General features: G+C 41.8%; 1 protein-coding gene across 5 annotated transcripts in view; it reads right to left on the bottom strand.

Annotated features, from left to right (window-relative positions):
• METTL9 (methyltransferase like 9) overlaps positions 1-12,225 on the bottom strand; it is a 48,294-nt gene that overhangs the window by 28,441 nt on the left and 7,628 nt on the right. For 3 of the 5 annotated variants that reach the window (XM_029949133.1, XM_029949131.1, XM_029949132.1), the window contains exon 2: positions 4,155-4,345. In XM_029949133.1, the coding sequence (XP_029804993.1) occupies positions 4,155-4,345 (191 nt within the window). Of the gene's footprint in view, positions 1-4,154; positions 4,346-8,565; positions 8,590-12,225 lie in introns of all 5 variants that reach the window. The other 2 variants (XM_029949134.1, XM_029949135.1) reach the window with 1 other exon arrangement.

The raw sequence follows: 12,225 nt of genomic DNA, 5'->3' as shown, positions 1-12,225 counted from the left end.
ATCAAAAAAGCAGATCCATGATTCTATCAGTTTATATGTTATATGATCCTCTGGGTCTTATTATTTCTAAAGATCCTAAAAACCATTCAAAACCACAGTAACGCCTTTTTAAAAAGAGCCCGAGAGGAGTGCAAGGGCGAGGAGAGCGCGCCCAGAACGGCAGCTGCGGCTCCAGCCAAGTCTCGCGGAAGCTTCACGGCAGGGCACCGAAGGCACTCCCCACTCAGCCGCGGCTTTCTAGCTCTCAAATCCTAGTCTCTCCAGGGCAGGCATTCTCAAGCTCCCTTTGCTGAACTGAAGCGGAGCTCGGAGATAACGCAGAACCGTAATCAGAGAGCTGCTGCAGAGAGACGGCCGAGAGCCTTGGAGAAGCTGCCACTTCCGGGCCTGCCCCTTCAGCAGCTCCTGGGGCTCTTCCCTGCAGACCCCGGAACACAGTTTGAAAAGCACTGATCTGGGGGCTCCTGGGTGCCTCGGTCAGTTAAGTGTCCAACTTCAGTTTGGGTCATGACCTCGAGGTTCATGAGGTCAAGCCCCACTTTGGGATCTCTGCTGTCAGCACAGAACCCACTTCAGATCCCCTGTCCTCCTCTCTATCTGCCCTCCCCCACTACCTCTTTCTCAAAAATAAACAAACATTAAAAAAAAAACATTCTTTTTTTAACGAAAAGCACCAGTCTGGGAAATGGCAGAGAAATCTGTACTGTATTGCTACTTTCTGGAAATAATCATACAGCACGGTATTTCACACAGTGACTGGAAAGATGTGTGCAACCTGGTGCTCCTGGTAAAACCAGTTTTAGGAAAGAATTGAAATTGCAGACTTCATATAACAGGTTCCCTCTCTTCACTCTTCCCATTAAGGCCTTAGGTGAGTTTAACCAGATCTAACTATGTATTTACGGTAAATCTTTTGCCTATAGAATGCTACAAAACTAGGGAGTAGGGGGGCATGGACATCAGAGACTGCTAAACATGATGCTAAACCTCAAACTGCTTACTTAGAAAACTGCTACCTCCTCCAAAATCGTTATTTTTTAATATTCTGGGAGAACAATAGGCTACGAAAAGCAAATATGAGAAAAGGGACTGAACTTTCAGAAAGAGGTTTATAAAATTTCACACAGGAGCCAGAGTCAGAGCAGGAAGAGGGTACAGGCAGCATGGCTTGGGGGATATGGCTTGGGGGATGTAGTGGTGGTGTTGACTTTTCATAGGATGAAAAAGAAGTTGCACAACAAACTTTCCCAGTTATAAAATAACATGCTTCCCCTAGCCACCTTCTTGAGATGTAAGGAACCCTGACATTATAATCATAAAACTCTAGTGCTAGAGGTCATCAGACTTATCTACATTTAAAGGCACTGGAGAGGGAAGCACTGTCCTATTTCCAAATATCATGAGCAACAGAGGCTCCACAAAAAGATTAAAACTATAAAAAAAAAGTTTTTTAAATCATCAAGCCCAGTGTTTCTCAACCAGGACCAACTCTGCCCTCTAGGCAGCACTGGGAGCAGGTGGGAAAGTCTGGGGTCATCCCAATGACCTGGGCGTGCTCCCAGTGAGTGAGGCAGGCCGGAAACACCAGACTTCCTGATAAAAGTGGGTCAATCCCACAAATAATTATCTCACTTAAAATACCAAAACACGGACCTAGCTCAATACAAGGTTTCCAGCAAACATTAGGTCTGGCTCTCTAATTTGTCTTTAATTTCCAAAGTTAGTGAGATCCATGGGCAGTAGGGGGTTTGTGTTTATTAACCATCCTAGGTTCTCTGGCCACAATCTAAGTTCTCTCTAGATTTAGAATCTATAGAGGAGGTGTGCCTCGTTATCAGTATCTTCCTTATAATATAGACTCTAAAAACAGCTATCAAGTCTCTCCTTACTTAGCCTTCCCCTTTTCTAATATAAAGAAGTCTGGTACGTATCGTCTTAATTCAACAAGGCCCCACAGTGCCGTGTACCTCAGAGACACTGCAGGCCCAGTTCCAGACCACTACGATAGAGCAAGTATCATGATAAAGCAGGCCAAATGAATTTTTTGGTTTCCCAGTGCATATAAAAGTTATACTTACACTACACTGGCCTATAAAGTGTGCAACAGCATTATATCTAAAAATAACAATGTGCATACCTTAGTTAAAAAATACTTTATTGCTAAAAAACACCAACCATCATCTGAGCTTTTGGTGACCCATAATCACTAATCAGAGGTCACCATAATATAGTAATGAAAAAGTTTGGATACTGAGAGAATTACCAACATATGACACAGATACAAAGTGAACAAATGCTACTGGAAAAAATGGCACCAACAGACTTCCATGACACAGGGTTACCACAAAATTCCAAAAAAAAAAAAAAAAGTCAATTATCTGTGAAGTGCAATAAAATGAGGTATGATCATTATGATTTTAGAAGGACACAGTCATTCATGGTAATAATCTACCATGGATGGAAAGTACCAACAGGCTCAAAATTAAGCTTTCAGGTGAGAATGGGACATAGAACATGCTTTGAGAGGGTGGGAAGTGAGAGTTAAACAAAACAAAACAAAAAAACCAGAAGGGCTGTAGATAAGGGAATCCAATTAATTCCCCCAACAGGGAATTGATTAATTGCATTGCCTCTCTTTGACCAAACTGTCAAACTCCAAATCAGGGAATATTAACCAGGGTCCAGTGGGGCAAAGGTTGGAGTAAGGGTGGGGATGAAGGTGGGAGGTGATTCAGAGTTTGAAATCTCCCAAAACTGTATATGAAATGTTGACTGTAAATACTATTTGAAGAGAGGATTCCTACCTTCTGTCATTTTCAGAAAGGTAAAGGACCCCATAAAGGCTAAGAATCACTGCTACAATGACTGGTCTGCTTTCCAAAGAAAATAAAATGGTATAGAACAGAAATTCAGTGTGGTCAATTTTAGAAACAAAACGTCAGACCAAGTTGTATAAACTCAACTGCCAATACAAAAATAACAACTGCCTGCTGAAGCAAACTTAAGGCAATTTCATACAAATAATGAAGAAAATCAAGTAAGAAATCTTGAGAAATGGCTCATGGTACCTAAAAAACATATTTAAGGACCAGATGATAGACCAGGGATCCAGACATTCAGGAGAAGCTGGCTCCAAACCTCAAGGGGGAGGAAAAAAGTAGGCCCAACCAGTGGCTTTAAGCAGTCCAATAAGGCTCTGCAAACACTGAGCTCTACTGATTTTTCTCCTTGGCATTCTAGATTGTTGGGCCTTGGGATTTTTGAAAATTTGGCCAAGACAGAAAAAATACATATTCCTAAAGCTTTCTCCATGGATTTATATGAGAGAACCACACTAGAGATGGGAATTCCACAGCAAGTTTACAAAATCCTGGTGCACCTAGACATTATGTTAACAACAGATATTGGGCCTTCACTTGAAATAAGCCATCACACATTGCTGAGCTGATTAAATCCCCCCAAAATGGGAAGTGTGCTGAAGCAAATATTTTACTCTTCACCACATGTTAAGGGCTTAGCTCTTGCTACTCTCTATGGTATGGGACTCGCAGTATCATTGGCATCCCTTGGGAGCTTGTTAAAAATGCAGAATCCTAGGCCCTAGACCTGCTGGCTCACAATCTGCACTTTAACCAGATCTCTGGGTTGATTCCTATGCACATCGAAGCTGGGGAGCACTGCTGCAACTCCCACTGTAGAAATACCGACTAATAAGGCTATTTATCCAGTTATGCTGAATTAATCTTTTTAGGTTTTTTCCTATGTTTATTTACTTTTGAGAGAGAGAGAAAGCAAGAAAGAGTGAGCAGGGGAGGGGCAGAGACAGACAGAGACAAAGAATCTGAAGCAGGCTCCTTGCTCCAAGCTGTCACCACAGAGCTCGATGCAAGGCTTGAACCCACTAACTGTCAGATCATGACCTGAGCCGAAGTCGGACGTTTAAATGCCTGAGCCACCCAGCAGCCCCAAGTTATGGTGAATTTAAAAGGCCCAACTGCTGAAGGCTAAGGCACTGGACCCACCCAAAGCCAAGGATTCTGACTAGCACAAGTCTTACAGTGGGGTAATCAACACCTTTAACAAAATAGCTTTTCTCTTTCATTTTCTTTTTTTTAAACCTAAGGAGAAAGAAAAAATACACAAGACTCACTTACCCATTGATAGATGTTCTAGACATAAACAGGCTAAAAACCGATGACACAAAAGAGTGATATAATTGGATAAATAGCCAGCCCGATTTCTCAATACTGTTGTTTAAGAAGATCTGTGTTCCTTGATCAAGATAGCTCTGAACAAAGACAGCCTGGAGTGATTCGCATAATTTCTCTCTGTTGCACACGTACCACTAAAAAAAAGAAGAACAGTGAAAACACACAACTGAAGTGTCATCTAAGAAGTCCAACAACAGAAGCCAGAAGACTAAATCAAATCTGTATTTCCAAATGTTACAATCTCATGGCACTTTGAGGATAATCATTATCTCTTATACTCAGATGACCTGTAAATTGTAAAATATTTCCACATACATAATTTCTCATATAATTCTCATAATGGGGGAGGGGGAAGAGGTTTCTGAGTCATGCAGCTTAGTGGAGAGGAGAGCCAGGCCACAGTCCAGGTATTCTGAGCCCTGGCCCAATATTTCAGTCACTATATCCCCGGGACCCTGAGATCTAGGAAGGCTCTATTGGTCTCTCCTTCACTGAAAATCAACATCAGCATCAATAACTAGCAGTATTCGCCTTGTTTTTAGATAAGGAAACAGTCACATAACACAATGATTTAATTCAAAACCACCAAACAAATCAATGGCAGGGTAAATAAAGCAGCACAAATTACCACTCCAGTGACCAGATGAAGCTGCCTTTCTTCTTGTAGGCTGTATAGAGGCCTTTAGAATTATTGAGGTGTGCTTTACCAGGTCATAGAACATTCTCACAGACAGGGGCAATATGTGTTTGAGAAAGATCAAGAAGTTACTTAAGGTCGCATTGTAATCGATGAGAAGACAAGGTAATAACATGCTGAGAACCAGACATCTGGGAACAGGCTCTAACCAAAACACACTTTTGAGAACAAAATTCAAGAGCTTCAACTGTGGATGATATTTAACCTTCCATAATAAATGTTTTCCGTTTTCATTTAGAGGTAGTGCACCAGGGAAGGGAAGGAAGTCGATCATAGAGCACGTCAGCTTTAGAGTCAGCTCCAGATCAAGTCCTAGCTCTGCCATTCCTGTGTAAGCTTGGACAAATCACTTAATCTCGAGGCCTCTGTTCATTCATCTGTAGCCTTGAGATGTCACTGGTATCAATCTATCCTAGTAGGGTACTACTAGAGGATAAAATAAGATAATGCAGGCAAATCCAAACGTAGTACCAGACACACAGAAGAATCCTATAATAATAGCAATGAGATTCCTCTAAAATAGTCCGATAAATAAGAGTAAGCCCTTTAATTACAATGATGAAATTGTAGGGTTGGCCAGTTATTATTAATCCATTATCTGCTACAAAACAATCAGTTTTTTCAACAAAGAGTCTATTGGCCAAAAGTAATTTGCTTGCCCCTGACAAATGTGACCTTATCAACAGGCATCCTGTAACTGCTTATGCAATTGGTGGACCAATTTTACAGTCATCCTAAGCTTGCTAAATGTTAAAAGAAATCTTGGGTAACATTCCGGACACTAACATTCACAGGAACCAGTTATAATCCAATACAAACAAGCAAACAGGGACATTAAAAATTTAAAGATTAATCTTTTTACAAACCCTATATCCAAACTAGATATCAAATTTCCCAACTGTTGACTGATTTGTTAATTTACCTTTTTTTGAGGTTTATTTATTTATCTTGAGAAAGACAGAGTGCATGCATCCACCCAAGCAATGGAGGGTCAGAGAAAGAGAGAAACTCAAGCAGTCTCCAGCACTGTTAGCACAAAGCCCATTGCAGAGCCCCATCTCACAAACCTAAGGGTGAGATCATGATCCAATCCAAAATCAAGAGTCAGATGCTCAACAACTGAGCCACCCAGGTGTCCCTGTGGTCATTTACCATTTAAACACTGTTACCAAAACTGCTTGGACTTGAAAACTATTTTTATTTTTTCCACTCTCTATGATAAGCTTCTTATATTTACTGCCTGTACTTTCTTCCTTGGTCTGAAAATGTTCTTGCTTAATCACTAACTAATTCTTAATATTCACCCTGCCTGAAGTTATGTCCCAGGAGAGGTCATAAACCATTTTTTATTATACTCACGACCTCCTGGTGCACATTCTGAACTCTGTAATGCTGAGGCCACTCTGACTTTTTTTTTTTTTTTTAATTCTCTGAAATGACTAATCAAGATGAAAGCCATCAGCTTGGTAATAGGCAATCAGCTACATTCTATTAATGTGGACAAGAAGTCATTCAAGTGAAACAGAGGAGCTAAGCATTCCTTGGCATCCACGTGTAAATGGACAAGTAGAACAACAATGGACTCTGACTTCTAGAACTAAGCAAGACTTGGCATCATTAACTGCAAATATTGTTTTCAAGTGCCAAGAGGAAAACTAAAGTTCTTAACAGCATTTCTCTCAATTCATTGACACATGTAGTTGAACCTTTACAGCTATGCAAGTGCTTCAGAGAAGAAACTGCTTACAAACCAGAATGTGCTATGGAACAAAAAAGAGTAAAGCCCTTCTATTTAAAGATAAAGGTTGGAACATTAAAAAATTTTTAAAGGTTGGGGGGGCGCCTGGGTGGCTCAGTCAGTTAAGTGTCCGACTTCAGCTCTGGTCATGATCTTGCAGTTCATGCGTTCAAGCCCTGCTGCATTGGGCTCTGTGCTGACAGCTAGCTCAGAGCCTGGAGTCTGTTTCACAGTCTGTGTCTCCTCTCTCTCTGACCCTCCCCTGTTCATGCTGTCTCTCTCGGTCTCTCAAAAATAAATTAAAAAACAGGGGAAAAAAACATTTAAAGAAAAATAAACATTAAAGAAAAAATTTTAAGATAAAGGTTGGGGGTGCCTGAGGGTCCCAGTGGGTTGAGTGTCTGACTCTTGATTTCAGTGCAAGCCTGCTTGGGGTTCTCTCTCTCTCTCTCTCTCTCTCTCTCTCTCTCTCTGCCCCTCCCCAGCTCACATGCACACACACTCTCTTTCTCTCTCTCAAAAGAAATTAACTATAATCACCAAAAGGTGGAAACAAACCCAAATGTCCATCAACTGATGGATAAACAAGGTATGACTGACCTATACAATAGAATACGGATTATTCAACCATAAAAAGCAGTGAAGTCCTGACTCAGGTGACAGCATGGGTGAACCCTGAAACATTATGCTAAGGGAAAGAAGCCAGTCACAAACAGACACAAATGATATGTTCACTTACATGAACTGTCCAGAACAGGCAGATTCAGAGACAGAAAGTAGATTAGCTGCCAAGGGTCTGGGGACAGGGGGTAATGGTGTGTCTACTAATGGATATGCAGTTTCTTTTTGGAATGATGAAAGTGTTCTGAAATCAGGGAGTGATGGCGGCTACACAAGTTTGTGCATATACTGTACTAAAAACCACTTGATTATATACTTTAAAAGGATGAACGTTATGGTATGTGAACTATATATATATATCTCAATAAGATTATTTTTAACATACACCTAATATCTAAATGTGGATAGCACTTCTTTCTTCCAGAAATTAAAAATGGTTTTAAAATTTAAGTGGCCAAACAAATCTCTTTTTTTTTTAATTTTTTTTTATTTATTTTTGAGAGACAAGATAGAGACAGCGTGAGCATGGGAAGGTCAGAAAGAGAGGGAGATACAGAATCTGAAGCAGGCTCCAGGCTCTGAGCTGGCTGTCAGCACAGAGCCCGATGCGGGGCTTGAACCCATGAACCGTGAAATCACGACCTGAGCCAAAGTTGGACACTTAACTGACTAAGCCACCCAGGTGCCCCTAAAAACTGAATTTTTTTATTTTTATTTTTTATTTTTTTTAATGCATTTTATTTATTCTTGAGAGACAGAGAGAGACAGTATGAGCAGGGGAGAGTCAGAAAGAGAGGGAGATACAGAATCTGAAGTAGGCTCCAGGCTCTGAGCTAGCTATCAGTACAGAAACCGACGTGGGGCTTGAACCCACGAGCCAGGAGATCATGACCGGAGCCAAAGCCGGACGCTTAACCGACTGAGCTACCCAGGCGCCCCTAAAAACTGAATTTTTTTAAATGCAAATCTGATCATATCATGACCCTGCTGAACAGAAGTCTGAGGCTAATATCCAAAATGTTCAATATGGCTTACTAGGCCCTACACAATTTGTCCAGTGTGTGTCCACAGCCTTACCTCATGACACTGCTTGTCCACCCATAACACCTGGCCATTCACCATGTCACACACACAACACTGCACACCTCTGTTCTTCTGGAAGGCTCCTATTCCCTGGCTATCTTACATGGTGTTTGCTCTGCCCTCTACATTTCCCATTACCTCAACCCACACTCTCTCTTTACCTGGTCAATTCGACCTAATACTAAAATATTTCTTAAAGTATGTCTGACTTGAACTTGCAGACTAGGCTGGGTTCCCCCCTTCCCAAAACCCTCTCCTACATCCCATATATCTCTTCAGTAACATTTATGACCACTGAACTAAATAACTGTACATAACTGTATGTTCAGTGTATATCTTCCCAGAGAGAAAGAAAATTTCAGAAAGGTAGGGATAATGACTGACTTCAATGCATAACACAGATACAGTGAATAAACGTTTGTCAAATGAATTACTGTTAAAATCCTAGGCAGCCTCAGGGCACCTGGGTGGTTGAGCTGGTTGAGTGGCCGCCTCTTGATTTTGGTTCAGATCCTGATCCCAGGGTCTTGAGATTGAGCCCCGCATCAGGCCCAAGGTTGAGTGTTGAGCATGGAGCCTGTTTGGGATTATCTCTTTCTATCCCCTCTGCCCCTCCCATGCTCACTCTCTCTCTCTCAAAAATTAAAAAATTGCTTTTAATGTTTAAAAAATAAAAATAAATAAAATAAAATCACAGGCAGCCTAACAGAATTTGAAGTTTCTAGCAAAATCCTGGAGGGATTATAAGGATAACCACAGAGATAGCTGTCGCTGGGTTTCTGTCAATTTCTTTTTTATTTTTTTTAACATTTTTTTTATTTTTGAGAGACAGAGAGACAGATCATGAGCAGGGCAGGGTCAGAGAGAGAGGGACACACAGAATCTGAAGCAGGCTCCAGGCTCTGAGCCAGCTGTCAGCACAGAGCCCGACGCGGGGCTCAAATCCACAAACCGTGAGATCATGACCTGAGCCGAAGTCAGACGCTCAACCGACTGAACCACCCAGGTGCCCCTCTGTCAATTTCTGAAACTCCAAAGTTTTGAAAGGTCTTGCTTTTCTAAGTTATTTTATTATTTTACTTTACTTATTTATTTATTTAAGTAAGTAATCTCTATATCCAACGTGGGGCTCAAACACATGATCCTGAGATCAAGAGTCATATGCTCCACCAACTGAGCCAGCGACGTGCTCCTGAAAGGCCTGGCTTAAACCCACTTCTGCAAACAGTGGTTTAAACCTACCCACTCACCACAGAATTTCAACACCACAAGCAAGCAACAAAGGATGACACTGACTAAACACCTACTTCGTACCAGGCCCTCGGCCAAGTACATTCACATTTCATTTGCCACCCCACGACTTCTGGACAAAGGGGGAAGCCTGGGGTTTCTGAGCACTTCCAGCGGAGTCAGGTTCCTATTCTAGGTGCATGTTGTTTTGTAAAGGTTTCTTTCAAAGATGTTTCTCTTCAGTCTGCCCAGTGTGTCTGAGATTTATTTTCAGAAAAGAAAGTAGGACCATTCTGTCCAACTAAACTGGATGGGGTGTGTTTAGAGAAAAGATAATCTGATCTAGATAGCAACTAAATTACAGGGTTTCTCAACCTCAGCATTACTGACATTTGGGGCCAGTTAATCATAATTTGTTATGAGATCAGTCTGATGCATCAGAAGACGTTTAGCAGCAACCCTAGCCTCTACCCATCAGATGCCAGGAGCACTCCTCACTCCCGTCCCATCGGGACCACCTAAAATGTCCCAGACATTGCCAAATGCCCCCTGGGGGACAAAATCACCACTGCCTGAGAACCTCCACATGGGCCTACCCAGAAAATTAATGTTTCCTAATTATCCCAGCTTACCAGTGGTCTAGGGAAAAATTAAAGATGGACTCACTGGCCTCCAGGAACTTATACTCCAGAGGAGAGAAAAAATCAGAAACCAAGAGAATCAAGAAATGGGATTATGATCTTGGCCAGGAACTTCAAGCCTTAAATAAGCAGTCCCCTTGCCCTTAAGATGAGATGCTGACAGAGAGGAAAATCAATGCAGGAGCCCCGGCAACTGTGTGGCAGCCCCCCCAGAGTTTCTCTCTCCAGACAACGCAGCTTAAATGAAAAGCTGTAATGAGCTCACAGCACTGGCTGGCCTACCCGTAGGCTCCTGTGCACTTTCATGCAGGTGAGTTCTTTGAATGCGTGCTCCTCAAAGACTACAGAGACCAAGGTGTGCAGGCAAGAACGAGGCATCTTGCTCGTTAAATGTTCTCCTGGAAGGAGTGTGTGCCAACCCTACTGTGGGCTGGCCTCCTCAGCTGGAGACCAGTGCCAGGGAAAAAGTCATTTTAGCATCTTCCTTCAAAGCTCACTTGAACTTTCTCCAATCCAAGTAAGTAAGGAAATCTTTTAAATAACACATTCTAATCACACCAGTCATACCATGCAGTCACCGGCTAATACCAAGTACAAGGTAGGATGTGATAATTAACCAGAACTTCTAAAAATTACAGTAAAAAGCAATGTTCTCTCTACTTGCAACAAGACTAAAGCTACGAAAGATTAGACAAATAGCCAAATGAAGTAGACACGAGTTGTGAATGCATATGTGACAATATTCACTAATCAAAATATAAGGTATTAGGTCAGGTCCCATGAACATCTCCTAATCTTTATATAACCTTGGTGGATGAATCATTCCTTCAAAGCATAAATGTAATTTCCCGATAAGATTATATTTGCTTACCAAACAGAGGGATACAGTTAAAAGCTTATCAAAATTTATTTTTTAGTTCAAGAGTCAAACGTGTGCTATATCATTGTCTTTTCTTCCAAAATACAAAGGACTTGAGCACAGTAATAGAACTGGAATTAGAAAGTTATTTTGGCGGGGGGGGGGGGGGGGGGGGGCGGCACCTGGGTGGCTCAGTCAGTTAAGCATTCGACTTCAGCTCAGGTCATGATCTCACAGCTTGTGAGTTCGAGCCCCATGTCAGGCTCTGTGCTGACGGTTGGAAGCCTGGAGCCTGCTTCAGATTCTGTGTCTGTCTGATTCTCTGCCCCTCCCCTGCTGGCACACTGTCTGTCTGTCTGTCTCTCAAATATAAACAAACATTTAAAGAAAGAAAGTTTAAAAGTTATTTTATTTTAAAGTTATTTTCGGGTTAGGGCACTTGGGTGGCTCGGTTGGTTAAGTGTCCCATACTTCATCTCAGGTCAGGTCATGATCTCGTGGTTTAGGAGTTCGAGCCCCACATCAGGTTCTGCACTGAGCGCACAGAACCTACCTGTGACTCTGTCTCTGCCTCTCGCTGCCCCTTCCCCACTTGTCACTCACGCTCTCTCGCTCTCTCTCTTTCAACATAAATAAACTTTAAAAAACAAGTTATTTTAAGAGGCACCTGGGAGCCTGTCAGTTAAGTGTCCTACTCTTGAATTCAGCTCAGGTCATTATCTCAGGGTCCTGAGATCAAACCCTTGTGAAGCCCTGTGTCATGCTTAATAAGACTCTTTCTTGCCCCTCCACTACTGGAGCTTATTCCCCCAGATCCAGGAACAGAGGCCCTAAAACCCTGTGGGATCTCCTTACTGTTAAGAGTATCTTTCATTATCTACTCAAAGTCATGCCTACTGCACCTCTAAACATTTCATTAAATCCAATTATACAGCAAACACTCCCAAAATAAACTTAGATTGTATGGCAGTTTCACTTAACAGTATATAAAATGCTGTGTTGTGACAGGTATCAACTATCCATTAGATACTGAATCAATTTTTCTTAAGCACTACTAACTGCTTGCTTTTCTTGAAGCTAGATCATTCTGAAAATTTCCTGTTAGACCTATGAGTGCAAACATATGGTATCTGTCCTTCTTTGCC

The sequence above is a fragment of the Suricata suricatta genome, chromosome 8 (genome assembly GCF_006229205.1).
Source record: "Suricata suricatta isolate VVHF042 chromosome 8, meerkat_22Aug2017_6uvM2_HiC, whole genome shotgun sequence".
Lineage (NCBI taxonomy): Eukaryota > Metazoa > Chordata > Mammalia > Carnivora > Herpestidae > Suricata > Suricata suricatta.
The sequence above is the reverse complement of the archived record's forward strand: the minus strand, read 5'-3'. Positions and strand labels throughout refer to the sequence as shown.